General features: G+C 34.2%; 1 protein-coding gene across 1 annotated transcript; it reads left to right on the forward strand.

Moving 5' to 3' along the window:
- Nucleotides 1-6,039: 6,039 nt before the first annotated feature.
- LOC125819075 (probable protein arginine N-methyltransferase 6) lies at nucleotides 6,040-15,416 on the forward strand. The gene is made up of 13 exons (XM_049498587.1): nucleotides 6,040-6,350; nucleotides 7,093-7,158; nucleotides 7,338-7,406; nucleotides 8,521-8,556; nucleotides 10,147-10,212; nucleotides 10,925-10,993; nucleotides 11,216-11,293; nucleotides 11,749-11,827; nucleotides 12,658-12,752; nucleotides 13,817-13,901; nucleotides 14,105-14,307; nucleotides 15,082-15,203; nucleotides 15,311-15,416. Exons 1-13 carry the CDS (start codon nucleotides 6,069-6,071, stop codon nucleotides 15,351-15,353), a joined length of 1,293 nt encoding a protein of 430 aa, XP_049354544.1. The 5' UTR covers nucleotides 6,040-6,068; the 3' UTR covers nucleotides 15,354-15,416.
- The last annotated feature ends 736 nt before the right edge of the window (nucleotides 15,417-16,152 follow it).

Raw genomic sequence — 16,152 nt, forward strand, 5'->3', positions numbered from 1 at the left:
CTTGAATTCACTATCAAGCTTTTTCAGTGAAACATTTTAACAAACAAGTACTATGCATTCCCATAGAAAATCTTGAAAATTCATTTCTAAACACACATATATATACACCATAACAACAACTATGCCTCAGTTCCAGCTAGTTGGGATCGACTATATGAATCCGATTTAAATTTATCTCAAGTCAACAAACATTATACTAAAAAAATATAAATAAAAAGTGTATATGCAAAAATATGATTAGAAACAACGTATTTAGACCAATGAGGTAAGTGATAATAGAAACAAAAGGGTTCCAAAAATAGAAAAATATACAGTTGAGCAACTCAAATAAATACTATTGGGTACCACAACTTTATTCATAATTATTCAAAATTTTGACATTTTTGGATTGGTGACCCTATTGATTAAAAAAGGCACCAACTTTATTGAAAGAAAGAGAAAAATACTACAATAAAGAAAATAGATATTACCTCCGTCTACTTTAAATTGTCATGGTTTCATTTTTTAGAATCAAAAATAAGTATTTAGAATAACATTTTACGATGTATTTTTTCATCATATTGATATGTAAAAGATCACAATTTATAGTATTTTTCATATAGTTTTTGAATATTTAAATTTTTTGTTTAAAATATCGAATTAATGTAATTTAATTTCACTTTGTAAATTAATCACATTGATTTTGAAAAAACGCAACATGACAATTAAAAGTGGATGGAGGGAGTAGTTTTAATAGCTATATTGTTGGTACTTCTCAAAAATGATATGGTGGATGTTCATGTATTTTTAAAGGATCTATCATAATTCAATGGTAACTAAGGTTGTGGATTTCGGGTATTTGATGTTTATAAACGAAATAGATAGCTTTAATAGCTCTTTTGTTCGTTCTTTTCAAAAATGATATATTGAATGTTCGTGTATTTTTAAAGAATCTATTATAATTCAGCGGTAATCAAGGTTGTCTATAAAGGTTGATGAGATTAAATGAGGTTATTAGTAGAATAAGCTGGGAAAGAGTGACTAAGTGAAATTTCAGTGGAGTTTTGAAAGAACTTAGGCATGAAAAGGTTTGAAGTGGCTGGCTGAGTTGTTTAATGTCATTTTTAGGAAATGAAGATGCTCGAAGAATGGAAGAGGAGTACGATGACTATGTTGTGCAAGAGTGATATTTAGGATTATAATATTATAGGACTAAGGACTGCATACACTCTATCCTCTTCAACAGTGGCAGATGTTTAGGACAACAAATATGTCCAAAGAATGAAGTTGTAGTACAATGACTACGTTGTACAAGAACAAAAGTGATATTAAGGTCCGGCTCACTATATTCCCAAAAAAAAATATAATATTTGGAATTTAAACTTGACGTGAATTTTAAATTTTTCAAACCACTAAGTCAATCTCTACTTTATATTTAGCGAATTCAGAATCTCTATATATGTCTTTAAAAAATTACCTTATATTTATAGTGTATGTGTTTTTAAGAGGTTCGGATGAACACTCAGTGGGACCCTAAAGTTATTCTTATTTTCTAGACTCAACTCATGAAATTATATTGAATATATTATCGTAGCTAGATTAAAGAGAAGTAAAAGGGACCGCAATGAATGAAACCAAGAAAAAAAACCAAAAACAGTATTCAAATAATCATCAACAGGCAAAAATCCCATGTTGATAACAACTGTTTTGCCAGTAGGCAGTAGTACAGGCCCATAAAGAGCAGTATTTTTCTTTCTCCTCTTACTGCAGTAAAACTAACCTTTTCTTTTTACAGCCAATAGACAGTAACGTCTAGTGTAGACATGGTATGGTATATATCGAATTATTATATCATATTGAAATTTTTAATATCGTAGTTTTGATATTATGGTATACATTTTTAAAAAATTTGATATTCGATATGATATTTGGTATTTAGAAATAACATATTGAAATATTGAATATCATATCGAAGTATATAACAAATATGCAACATAGTATGATATAATTGAGACCTTTTTTTTTGTATTGTTGAAGTCATAAAACTCTATTATACGAGTGAATATTAGTCGAAGTTGAATAAACTATGATTATCGATTTACCATACCATAAAATATCGAAACCGAACTTCAAAATACCGAATCATACCGCATTAAATTGGTATAGTAATAATATAATAATAGTTTTAGAAACTGAATACTGAAATTACCGTATCGAAATTTTAAATATTGTCTCATACCATATCATACCATGTCCATCCCTAGTACCATCACTCAATAGACATTGAGTCGAAATTTTTAATTTTGAATTTCAAACAAATTATTTTTACATACTAAATAAATCTTTTAACACAACAAAAGTGAGGTATAAGTGAGCCGCCCACACACTCACCCTAGTGATGGGAGTTCAAACCCCACAGTACCCCCTCCCAAAAAATGAATATCACGAATGCGAAATTTAAGTTAAAATTTATTGAATTTGATTGCATCCGTAATTATTATTTATGTATCAATAATAACTCGCATAATGGATTTCAACTTATTAAATTGATGATATATAATTTGTAAATACAAACAACTTTATGAGAGTTTACCCAATCAAATAGCTCTTGAAACAACTTTTTTTCTGAAGATTTGGCCATGGTTATAGGTGCGCGTTTATCTAAGTACTATAGGCTAATTATTAAAATGAGATTATTATGGTGAATTTGAATTATGTTATCAACGGGAGATAATTGGGCGAGTCATAATGAATTAATACAATAATTGAGTTAATACCCAATCTAACTCAGATTTGCATGCATAAAAAAGGGTTGGTTAAAATGGATTAGATAATGAATTATATAATGGGTCAAGACCCAACCCAATTATTCAATTTTTACCAAGCTTAATTAATTTTTTTGTTCTTTTAAACTATTTTAGTATCTAATAAAATTATTTTTTTCTTTATTATGACTATATATAACACATCAAAAAAATTTTAAAAAAGTATTTTAAAAATTGTTTGACAAATTTTCTCGTTAATCAATTTGAATAACATATCAATCGATTTTTTAACGAATTAAACTAATAAATAAGCGTATCAATAACCTATCCAAATTTAAACGGATTGGATGAGTTGGATTTGATTTTATTACCCTAGTTACAGCTATATATGAACATATTGGAGTGTGATTTTGAAAGGTGAAAATAGTTCTAGAAAAGTGGACCTATCCCTATTGAACACCAACTTGCAATAGAGTGACAACTAATAGGATGATAAATTAGTTAAGGACAAACAACAACTATATCAAAACTGAATTCTGTTGCCCCATTAATTTCTAACGTAAACATAACAACTTTTTTTTATGAGGGATAAAACATTCACGATTTCGAGAGAATGGATGTATTATTATAAAATAACTGATTTAAAATATAATTTTGATTGATTTGATATGTAGATTCTTAATATGAATTTGTTGAGCTTTTAAAATTATAGGTTTAAAATTAATTCTTATCAATTTAAATATGTATATATTATGTATCAAGGTATTGAGATCAATTGAATTCATTATTTATATGTTATATTATCCAGTACTACTAATTTAAATATACTATTCAAGTTTATCTTTATTTGAGCTCTCGGTGCATGTTCTAGTTGAACCTAGAAGAGGGATGTTAGAGTGTGAATTAGAAGTCCTACATTAGTTAGGAAATAAACTAGTAATTTGCTATTATGAACTTAGAAATTATTTTTCTTATGAATTAATTATTGAGATTGAATTACACTCATGCACCGTATCTTTACTATGTGAATTCATTAACGAGGGAAACTCTCCATTCTACCATAGAAAGCCAACCTTTGAGTATCACTTTTTTTTTTAAATAAAAAAGGATACTTATATTAAAATTAGCTAATGTTTAACAAACTTGCTTGTAGCAGGATAGTTAGAGTTTTGGGCCATTTACATAGTTGTTAGAAAAACTAAGTTTCCTAGAGTACGTAGTTCCTAAAATGTCTGCGTATACTACTTCCTTCGCAAACACTGGAGGAACTACCAAAAAGGTTGGTATTCCAAAGGCTTCGCACTTGAGTCCTTCCCTCCTAAGCCTTCTGGTCTAGGGCTATTTCCCACAGCTCCATCGGTGTTGAGCTTGAACCTACATGGTGAGGGAGGTTTGCATTTAACTTGGATGGTACATTTGGTTTTACTAGCCTTATGCTAGAGAATGATGAGTTGAAACTCAATGACTTGGTTGATCGTATTAGAGAAGGATACACTTTTTTTAACTAATGAGGAAGAAAGCAAAAATAATGTACATAACTTTTTAACTATTTAACGAAGACAAAAAGATTTACGTTTAACAATTTTTTTATTTTTTTTTTTATGACAAGGGAAACCCGCAGCCGCTACCCTTTGGGTGCGCACAGGGTAAAACCCCCCGCTCCTATGCAATAGCTCGCAAACCACATAGGAGAGGCAACCCGCACTAGGCAAGCCCGGTGCGACGAGCTCGACCTAGAAGGCAAACCCCTTGCTTTCGCTGGCAAGGGGTTTCGAACTTGAGACCTCCAACATGAAAGTCCAAGCCCAAACCACTAGGCCACCCCGAAGGGTCTACGTTTAACAAATTTAAATGATCAAAATTGTATTTAATAGATTATTTTAAACTATCACAAGTCCATTTCATTATCGTCAATTGGCTTCAAGTTTATCTCTTTATCCCATGTTATTGAATTTTTTACTTGTGCAATGACACAATCTATTTAATATTCAACCTAGATGTATAAAAAAAAAAAAAAAGCAGTTAAGCAAACATAACTATAATTTGCATTAATTACAATTCAAAACTTACTTCTAGCTATAATTACATTCTCTCTCTCGCCTCTCTCCCCTCTCTCTGGAATCTCGTTCGCCACTCTCCTCTCCCTGCCCAATCTCTCTCTTGCTTCTCTTCAGCCAATCTCTTTCTCACTTTATATAATTTGTGTTTGTGTTTGTATAAAGCAAGAGAGCCGGGATATACAATTCTTATACACTTATAATTATACAAATATCAATCTTCTCATGCTCAGTTCTCTTTTGCATTTCTCTCTCGCTTTATACACATACAAATTATACAAATACAATATATAATTTGTGTTTCTATAAAATGAGAGAGATTTGATATACAACTACAAATGTTTTAACTCGATTCAATTGTATACAAATTCAAATTGTATGCAAATATACAAATACAACATATACATATAGTTACATATATATACAATTATATATCCGTTATACATATACCATTTGCCTCTCTCCACTCTCTCGCTCGCCTCTCTCTTCCCTCACTCGATCTCACTCGCCAGATATACAAACACATATGTATACCGGTTACATCTATACAATTATTTTGGCAGATATACATATATAATTCGCCTCTCTCCGCTCTCTACTCTCTCTCGCTCGCCTCTCTCCTCCATCTCCCAATTTCTCTAGTCACTCTCCTCCTTATAACTTGTAGCTACGAATCGTAATTAACAAACTATAGCTATGGAGCATAATTATGCTATTTTTTAGTAACTATATGTGAAAATTCCCCAATAAAAAACCTCATATAATTTCACTTTTGACCTTGTTATTATCAATGTATTCTAGTTCTAGTTCTTATGATATTTGCTATGCATATTTTACCACGAATAAACAAAATTATGCATTTTTCGTCCTTTATGGGAAATACATGATACTTAGGATTTTTCTAGCATTATCTTACTTTCAAATATTGAATAACAATATAAATTTAATACAACATATTAATAACTGAATAATTATGCAGTTAATAATCATCAAATTTGTAAAGATTCATAGTTAGATATAGTGGTGTTCACATGTAGGTTTGAATCAGTTGATGGTCAAAATCAAAACTCAAATAGATCAAAAATGTATATATATTAATTAACTGAAAGTTAAATGTGCTTAATTAAAATTTATCAACATTTGAAGGTCTAAAAGTGCTAATTTCCCCAAAATAGAACCCTTTCTCTTCTCTTCTCAACTATACAATATTTACTCCAATAGTTTTGGGCAGTGAGACTCTGAGATTCGCGTGGGAACGAAAAAAAAAATGTTACAACCAACAGACGGCGGTTACACTAACGGGTACCACCACGACGGCGCCGTCACCGGAGGTATCTCAGGCGGTCATAGAGTACGCAGAGGCAGCCGTGGCAGGTCACGTGGCCGTAGAGGTGGTGGTAGTAGTGACGGTGATGCTAGGGTTTCTCAATGGCAGCAGCATCACGAAGATGAGGAGGAGAGGGAAAAGCCTACACCTCCTTGTACGGAGTTCGATACGGCATATTTTAATTCGTATGCTCATGTTGGCATTCATGAAGAGATGATTAAGGTATTTATGACATTACGGATCTACTTCACTGAATATGTGTATTTATTATGTACATATTTGCCTATTGAGTGTGTAGGCATTGCGATAATGAATTGAAATAGGATGATTGAGTTGGAAGTGTTCCACCGGAGTGGATATACCATATTAGACTGCGTTGGCATGTGTACTTGTCTACTATATACATTCGGAAGAATCAGTTTGTAGGGACTGTAATGTTTTGAGGAGCTGAGCTTACAGGATTACTTGGCTATACTTGTTAGTAAGTTAGACATACATTTCCAAGAATTAAGATTTTAGAGAGTGTAATGTTTTGTGTAGCTGAGCTTACAGAGATATAGGATTATTTGGCTATACTTGTTAGTATGTTAGACTGGGTTGTCATGGATACATGTCCATATACATTCGCGAAAGTCAGTTTTTAGGGAGTGTAACCGTGCGGGAGCTGAAATTATGGAGTCATAGAATTAGTTGCTTCTTTGCATTGCTATAGTCTTGAACACTACGGAGCTGAATAGTGTGATTCAAACTTTATAATCCCTCTGTTGCATTTTATTTAGTATGATTATGAGATGAAGTGAGCTTAAAATAAGAGGTATTGCAAATTCATTTTACTGCTTGTATTTAGGTGAATTTAATTATTTGGCTTGCATTTGAACTTGTATTTCCCTTTTCCATTGTGTTTATGCTTTCAAATATATCTAGATGTACAAAGGACATGTTAATTTATGGGTGGAACTCGCAGGATCGTGTGCGGACGGACACTTACAGGAATGCAATTTTTCAGCATCAAAACTTCATTGCTGGAAAAGTAAGTCGACTATCTAAATAATTCTTTGTGCCCCAAATGAAATTCTAAAATTTATCAAATCTCACATTGTATTTCTACTTAAGTCTTTCATTGTTCTTTTGTATTTTTTTAATAATTTCATTACATAGTTCAACCAGTCTCGTCCATGCCTATGGTATAATTAAATTTACATTTTCTAGGTTGTCGTTGATGTTGGATGTGGCACCGGGATCCTATCTATATTTTGTGCGCAAGCGGGTGCAAGACGAGTAAGATATCATTAAGTCCTCTTTAGCTGAAATTTCATCAATCTCAGTTCAGTACCAGAGTGGAGTTATTATTTCCATGGTTCCTTTCAACTTTTGAGGCAATATTATGAACTTATGTATACAAACAAATGGAAAAATCCACCCAGCTATTGCTAGATTACAATATGTTCTAACTACTAGAAGTGCTCTGAATAGTCAATGTGGAAAATTGCATCACAGTCCTTCCAGTTTAAAAGAATATTGCAACACAATCCGTATTTGTCACTGGAATATTAAAGTGACGTAGATGTCTGGGCTATATTGCAGTCAACACTTCCCCTACCTTCGTTGCATGCACATTCTTCTTGGTACATAACAGTGCCAAATTCCATCTATTGGGCACCTGTGTGGTGCCAAAGCATGTAAAAGTCAGCATATGTAAGAACACGTAAGAGCTATATATTGTATTCCATTTTCAAGTTTCATCCTGGAAGTCACACAAGTTGATAGACGATAAAAATATCTTTCCTTGCTCCATAACTTAAAGTTTGAACAAACTGTCGAATCTACGTTTTGGTGAACCTTCTCCTTATAAGATTCTTTGCTCCTTTCCTATCAAATGCTCCAAAATAAGTATCTCTGTATAGACATCCAAGATTTTGGTTTCTACCAAAACAACAGGTGATCCTGGATTGTTTAAGGAATAATGAGTTTTATTTTCATCTACAAAAAAAAGGAATTATGAGTTTTATACATCAAAATACAGAAGAATGGGTACCCAAGAATTATTCATTTGATCATGGTGATGAAATATATGATCGATTGTTTCTTCAGTCTTCTTGCACAAAAGCAGCTATGGCTCATTTATCCTCTCTCTATTGGTTTAGCTACTATGACAGCGTTTTAGATTGTTCATTTGCTTTTGGGAAGATCCATGTTTTTTTCTTCTTCTATACAATAAAGTTGCATCTTTGATGTGTTTTACTTTCTTTCTACTCTGGTTTTTAGTGGACCAAGTGAAGTCATGACCTCTTCTTGATGCAATCTGAACTTATTTGCGTGCTTCAATTGGTATTCCCTTTAATTTGGATGTTCCAGATATAACACTTATTAGGCAGATGTTCTTTTATCCCAGGTGTATGCTGTTGATGCAAGTGATATAGCTGTCCAGGTACTTGTTTCCTTCTGTTAGAGGATGTTCGTTGAAGCTTTTTTCTATGTAGTATTTGTATTCTAAATGTGCCTTAGAGTAATACTTCCCCGAACATTTCTTATGGTTGATGAGTTCTGAGACAATTGACTGCTTCATTATGGTGCTTTATGATGATGTTGCATCCTTTACAAAGGCTTGCAGGACCTTCAAATACTCCCTCTTTAAGTTAACTTTCTTTTTGACAAGTTTGTAAAGAAGTTTTAGTGAGGCAGCAGAGGACAATGATGGTGCATGATGTTGTTCCACTACTTAAAGATTTCAAACACTCACGATTTAACTCATTGTTTATCAGTAGTCTAACAGGGTGGTAAGTTCTCTAAAGATCTTTAGATGCCTTATAAAAAAAGTCTCTCTAAAGAACTTCCAGTTGTCGAAACGAAGACAATTTGTGCAGTATGTAGTTGTACAGCCAAGGACTTTTCAAGGGAAGAGTATTTCTTTTCAGTTTTTGTATGTTGGTAGGGTGAAACAAACATGAGTTTCATGGATAGGCTGCACAAACTGTCCCATGGGAGGACTACCGGAAAACTGAGAATAGGCGGAGTGATAGGTGTCACTTATGAGTTTGAAGAGAATGGACTGGCATTTAATGTGCAAAAACAAAATGCTTTTGACAGAAGTGGAATGGGGTAATTCAGTTGCAAATATGCTTGAATATACATTGATATGTGAATTATTCTAGGACATTTTAGCTGATATTGTAATTCAGTTTATTTCTCAAAATTTAGATGCATGACTAAGCAACGGCCGATTGTTTATAAACACAAGCATGGAGCCATACCTTACTTTGGCCTCCCGCTAATACTTCTTCATCATTTGCTTCATCAAATAGTACTTCCTAATTTTAGCTCATGAGTGAGCATTGCATTCCATAAGCAAGCAGACAAATTCTTCTTATAGAAAAAGAAGCAAACAAATATTCGTGGGCGCAAAATATTTGTTACTGCACACCTTTGTTGTGTCAACTGGGGTATATTACTGGGATATGTTGATTCGTCATTTTCCATCACCAGATTCGTGTCAATTTGACATGATGTTGTTGTCAGTACGGTAAAGAGCTGATCTAAGTCTGGCGTTTACTTTGAACATTAGTTGAAACTAAAATGATGGAGAGAAGAAGAAGACGACAACAAAGACAGAGAAGAAAGAAGATAGAAGAAAATAAACTTAGTTAGACATGAATGTTTCTTCTCTGTCTTTGTTAGAAAGTTATAAATATGAATGTTTTTTCACTTCTAGAAATGTTGATACCACTTACAAAAAATCTTGTTTATGCTGCTGATTTAGTTCACTCTAAAAATACTATTACATTAATTTTCTTTACTTCCAATGATGCCACTTAGAGCGAACCTTTGAGGCTTTGAAATTCCTGCAATTGTCTATCCCTACTAAAAATGTGTGAACATTATTCAAACCATAATAGATGGAGGGAAACACTCTAGTAGCTGGACATTCTTAAGATCTCTTCCACTGTCTTTTTTCTACAGGAACTATGTGAAATAATTGAACTTGAATTTCATTTTACATCTGTTTTTTATGGTTCACCAGGCGAATGAAATTGTGAAGGCAAACAACTTATGTGACAAAGTTATTGTTTTGCATGGGCGGGTCGAGGTATGTTATAGTCTTAACATTTGATTCTTCTGCTGTTTTTGCAACTTAGAGTTGATGTTATTACCATTGGACATTTGGCTGCTTTTGATTGCTTAAGTTGTATGAAATCTACCTTTTCTTAGAGCGAAGTGAAAATCCTTAAAATTCAATTCATATGTACGTAGATGGGTGCATTAGCAATATATGTTAACCGAGATAGAAGAAAACATGTAGTAATAAATTGAAAAATAAGATAGTTGGAGAGTAAAAATAGAGACACTGATAAGGGAGACTAGGCAATGCTCGACTACCTACTAACCTTCTACAACTAATCCTCGACCTCCAAATCCTCCTATCTAGGGTTGTGTCCTTGGTAAGCTACAAGTGTGTCATGTCCCGTCTAATCACTTCCCCTCAATATTTCTTCTGGCCATCTCTACCTTTTCTCATACTCACCACAGCCAACCTCTCACACCTCCTCCTTGGGGCATCCATGCATCTCCTCTTCACAGGTCCGAGCCATCTCAACCTCTCCTCCCTCATCTTCGTTCATAATCCTATCTCTTCTAGTATGTCCACACATCCATTTTCAAAGTTGTCATCAATGGAGATGTTGTCATTTCTAACTTTGTCGTAATTGAATCTCTTTATTATGGATGAATATATCTCTTGTTATTTATATAGATTTGAGTTTGGTGACTAATGACTATATCATACTTTTTGGTTAGTTCAGGATGTTGAAATTGATGAAGAAGTTGATGTTATAGTTTCAGAGTGGATGGGTTACATGCTGCTTTATGAGGTAATACCATACAGACAGACACATTTCAATGCTTCTCTTATAGACATCTATTGAAAAATTGCTTCTCTTTCGGGATAAGACTGGGCACTGGCCTGGCACCAAGGCGTGCCTACATCTAGTTTGGTCTCCACATGGTTTACCTTTTAAATGTATTATATGGGATTCCATGACTTCTCAACTTTTCTGTTTCTTACACTGCATGGAATATGCTTGTCCTTGCAGAGCATGCTGGGGAGTGTTATCACTGCTAGAGACCGCTGGCTGAAACCAGGAGGTCTTATTCTTCCATCACATGCAACGGTAGTTATACTCCTTTGCCTAATTTATGTGTGCTTTCAAATTTATTTGGGGGTTATCTTCTGTGTGTGTTGTGCGTGTGTATTATCCTTCTTTTGCATCCTTATTTGGGTGAATAGTGTGTCTGTATTATCAGAATTAGATTCATGCATTTAATAGTTATGTGACAGATTCCAATATTAGTATTTGCTTCATATGTTACTCATAGAGGAAATCCCGTGCTGATACTTACAGTGCCAAGAAGTAATATGAAGCAATTGTATTAGGAATGGTGATCTATTCATTTAGATTAAGATGAGAAAAGCTCTTAAAACCAATTCTAATGCCTACTGCATTGTTCACCTAGAACAAGCCGGAAGTATCCCGGAGTTTGATGATTATGAATGACCTTTGCTTTTCCACCACTTAATGATATGAAAGAGTGACGCCATTTTAATCTCCGTTTCTTCTCTCTGCAGCTATACATGGCGCCTGTGACACATCCAGACCGGTATAGTGAAAGTGTTGATTTCTGGCGTAACGTTTATGGAATAGACAGTGAGTATTTGTTGTACAACTCATGGTTATCTCTGCTGTTCTTCCAGCAAAATCATAACCTTGACGAAGTGCTCTCTCTTAAGAATGCAAATTAGATCCACTTTCTTGTGTTTTATTGGTTGAGGATATCATTATTTTGTTCAGCCACTTTATTATGTTAGACATGTGAAAACTCTTAAGATTTGATTTATGATATCATTATTCATCGAGCTGTATATAAAGCTCAACTCCTTTTGTCCAACCCTCCAGTTTATTTTCTCTTCTCCATCGTTGCCACACATTTGGATCCCCACATCAACAAGAACATGCTTAATTTTGATGAAGAATACTCTTTTCTGATTGAAACAAAATTATTCTAGTTCATAGCACTGAGTGGCTACATTATCTAGTCACCCATCACTTGCACTAACATAGGACTCATCATTAAATAGCACTGTTTCTCAATGACCTTTCTTGTACAATGGTTAAACTTGCTTTAAATCTTAATGTCTCCAGACTTGCTGGTTTGTATACCATTTTAATTCGTTGGACCGTATCATCTTGAGATTATACGGTTGATTCTTTATTTGTTATCGTTGGAACTGCTGTTTCATTTATTATCCTCCCTTATCTAGTAAAAACGTGAAAGGCGTTATCGTACTGATCACACAAAAAAAAAAGTGTTATCTCTGTGGGAGAGCTGTATAGTGCACATGGACCTTAAACTCTGTGTGAGTGGGGTAAACAACCCTAAAAAACAAAGTTTAGTTGCTAAATGCCTATGCTTTTGATTATCTATATTTGTATGTGTTTCCTCTTTAGATTTCAGTTGGAATTCCAATTTTTTGTAGTGTCTGCTATAATGCCGTTAGCAAAGCAGTGCGCATTTGAAGAGCCATCGGTGGAGACAATTACTGTTGAAAATGTTTTGACATGGCCACAAGTGGTTAGTACCGGCAAATTCAATTATTTTTGGGTTTCATATTGCAAATTACTATCTGTGTCAAAAACGACAACAACTGTGTCTTAATCCAAGCAAGGGAATGCTTCCTGGTAAAGGAGCTATATGAAAGAAAAATTTATATGATTTAAGTTAATACGCAGATCATTGGATTATTAGATTCTGCGGATATATGTTTGTAATCTGGGATCATTTGATTGTTGCCCCAAAGTCTGGATAAGTAGGACTACATACTTGAGTTATATGAAGTTTGAAATTCCCATTGCTGCTGATTGAGTCTCAGAGGTGTTGTACCAGTACTGGCTTTTTAATTTTCAGATTTCCACCCTAAGGGGTGGGGTAGGGTTGGTGGAGAAGGGGATGAAAAAGATCATTGGAATATAACTCCTTCTGATCAAGGGGAACTATATGAAACAATTCGTAGCCTTTTTATGAAAAATAAAAATGCATAATCTAAGTCGATAATCATGTATGAAGAAGGGTCAGTCTGTTGCTCAATCATTCTGTCCAGGTTCTGTTGGATAGTCACACACAGCATGAAGAGCGCAGAGCTGTAGGACTATATACTAAATATTAGTGATTAAAGAAGCAATTATAGGTTCATGAAAATTGGTTGCTCGGAATAAACATTGACATCTATTCTTAAGGTGGTGAATCCTCAAGAGGAAACAAAAATATTTTTTTCCTTTCCTGTTTGGGCTTGTCCTTTTGAATGAATAGCATGTCTTTCAAAACTACAGGATCATGTAAGATTCTAGGGATTGTGAATAAGGTAAGTGATCTTGCTTTGTGCTCATGGTATGGATGTTTTATGAATTGCATCATTCTCTGGAGTCTTCACAGTTATTTTAGCAGACTTAGGGTGCTCTTGAGTCTCAAGTATGGTCTGATATTTATATCAAGATCATCAGGAATTTAGAATTTAGAATGTCATGGGTTTCTGTGCCTTATGCTCAATTATTTCCTCTGGCTCTTTGTATTTTATGCACTATTATTGAACTCATGAGCCTCCCTCATTTTAAACTCATTTCCCTTCAACTGTATGGCAGGTGAAGCATGTGGACTGTTATACAGTGACGACTCAGGAGCTAGAGTCCATCACATCCAGATTTAAATTTGAGTCAATGATGCGATGTAACTTCTCTCTCCCTTTCCAAATAAACATCGTCTGAGTGTTGTACACGGAACTCATGGGTTTCTTTTATAACACCTGTTCTTTTTTTTATATAAGAAAAAAATAGTGGGTGGGAGATGATTCATGCTTTTCTTCTTTTAGTGTTGGTAGCTTCTTCTTTAATTTTCTAATGGTCGTATGGCCTGATTCTATTTTTTTTCAGCACCCTTTCATGGTTTTGCTTTCTGGTTTGATGTGGAGTTTACTGGCCCAACAGTATTTCCTTTGAATAATGGTATGCGGCCTTCATTTGTTGAGCCTTCAAACAGTAACATGACGGAAGGCAATCAAAGAAAGAAGCGTCCCAATCCTAACGACGCCCTTGTCTTGTCAACTGCACCAGAGGATCCCCCAACACACTGGCAAACAGGTTCTATAACTACCCCCCCCCCCCCCCCCCCCCCCCCAAAAAAAAAAAATTTGGGTGCTCTCTGTATTCTACTCTTTGCTTTTGGTTCATCGGAATGAAAGGCAGGCTTAGAAAAGAGTAAACTGATTACAATCTGCATCCAATTTTGTCATCTGATTTTATAAAATCTACACTAGGAATTGGACAAATATACATTTTCCTCTGTACTAGTCTTAAGATGGACCAGGAAATACATTCTGAGGCCATAAGAAATATGTTTGCTATCGTCGTAAGAGGCTTGGAGCTTCTGTGCCACCTTTTTTTGTGCTAAAAGCTGAAAATGTTTTCTTGAGAACTCCGAAGATAATACTGTCAACATTAAATCTAGATGTATATTTTTGCTTAGATTTTGGTGCAACATGGCTAATGATAATGTAAATAATACCATGGCTATAATTGATTTTGTTATCTCATCGCACTCATTGTAATGCTCTGTTCTGGATGTAACTTTTGAGCCAGCATATCCCTATACACACTACTTGTCAAAAAAAAAGTGCTTGATAACAGTAATGCTGCTGACATTCTTTCATATAGAAGATTACCTGTTAGTTTAAGTAATCCTTGATATTGGTTCTTAGATGGAATACCTAAATATTTTGATAAACTAATGATATGATAATCCTGTTTGGAAACAAAATTATGGATTGATTGTTATCTCATACTATTTATCAGATTTTCTCTGGTGAAATTGGTGCATGCGCTCATGTTTTTGCATTTTTGGCATGAATTTGCAGACATTGGTTTACTTCTATGAACCCTTAGACGTGGAGCAAGATCAGGTTATTGAAGGCTCTCTAACATTGTCACAAAGCAAAGAAAATGCTCGATTCATGAACATCCATCTTGAATATTCGTATGTTTTGACTCAAAGCTCAATCAAGGCCACTATCTTAGTTTTCTTTCAGCTTTTCAGGTATTACCTATAAGTTTAACATCCTTTTCACATTCTTCATCATGCAGATCTGGCGGACGTTCATTTGTCAAAGAGTCGGTGATGCGTTAAATCAACATATGAAGTCTTTGTCAGCTGAACCATTGTGATGGTCGTTCATATTCTGCTTGTAATTTAGGTAGGGAAACGAAAGTGAGTTCAGGGCATTTGCACTGCCTCTAAACTTAAAAGCACTGAATGCGTCAATTTCACTGCATATTCACGTAGTGTATTATGTGAAAACTTGTAACATGTTTCCGCGAGAATATGAGTCTTTCCTGAGCTGTAATTTATAGAGTAGATGTAGGGTTGATCTGGTACTGTGTTAGAATTTTTTAATTAGTTTGATTCATTTGAATATGAAAAAGATAAAAAAAAAAAAATCTAATTATTTCTTCAACCACCAGCTTGTGACAGGTTAAACTGTTATCCTCTTCAGAGTCTCCCTTTTCCAGTTATTGTACTGTTCTTTTAGTATTCCCCTTCTTTGTTTAGGTACAGTCCATTGAGGTGTATGTTAGAAGTGCTAAATTTGATAAATATTTCTATCCCATAACAATAAGGGATAATATAGAAACACAGACAATCAAACATGGCCTCAGCTGACAAGAACTCCAACTCTCGAGTAAGCACGAAGCACCTCAATTCGTCTCCACAACGTTGGCTGTCCATGAGACATAATGGTGATGAGTTGGAGTGTTTAGATGTAGCCTTAACTTGTCATCTAAGGTCAAGTTTGAATGTTTGTTTATGTATTATGCCTAAAGAGAACCATCGACATACGACATATAATCTAAGGACTTTTGAGACAAATAATCTAACATAAGATTTAGTGTTATACATCAAAGGATCTATTGATTGAGTGAATAAA

Source organism: Solanum verrucosum, unplaced genomic scaffold (assembly GCF_900185275.1).
Source record: "Solanum verrucosum unplaced genomic scaffold, falcon-dt-bn FXZP01000252.1, whole genome shotgun sequence".
NCBI classification, from domain to species: Eukaryota; Viridiplantae; Streptophyta; class Magnoliopsida; order Solanales; family Solanaceae; genus Solanum; species Solanum verrucosum.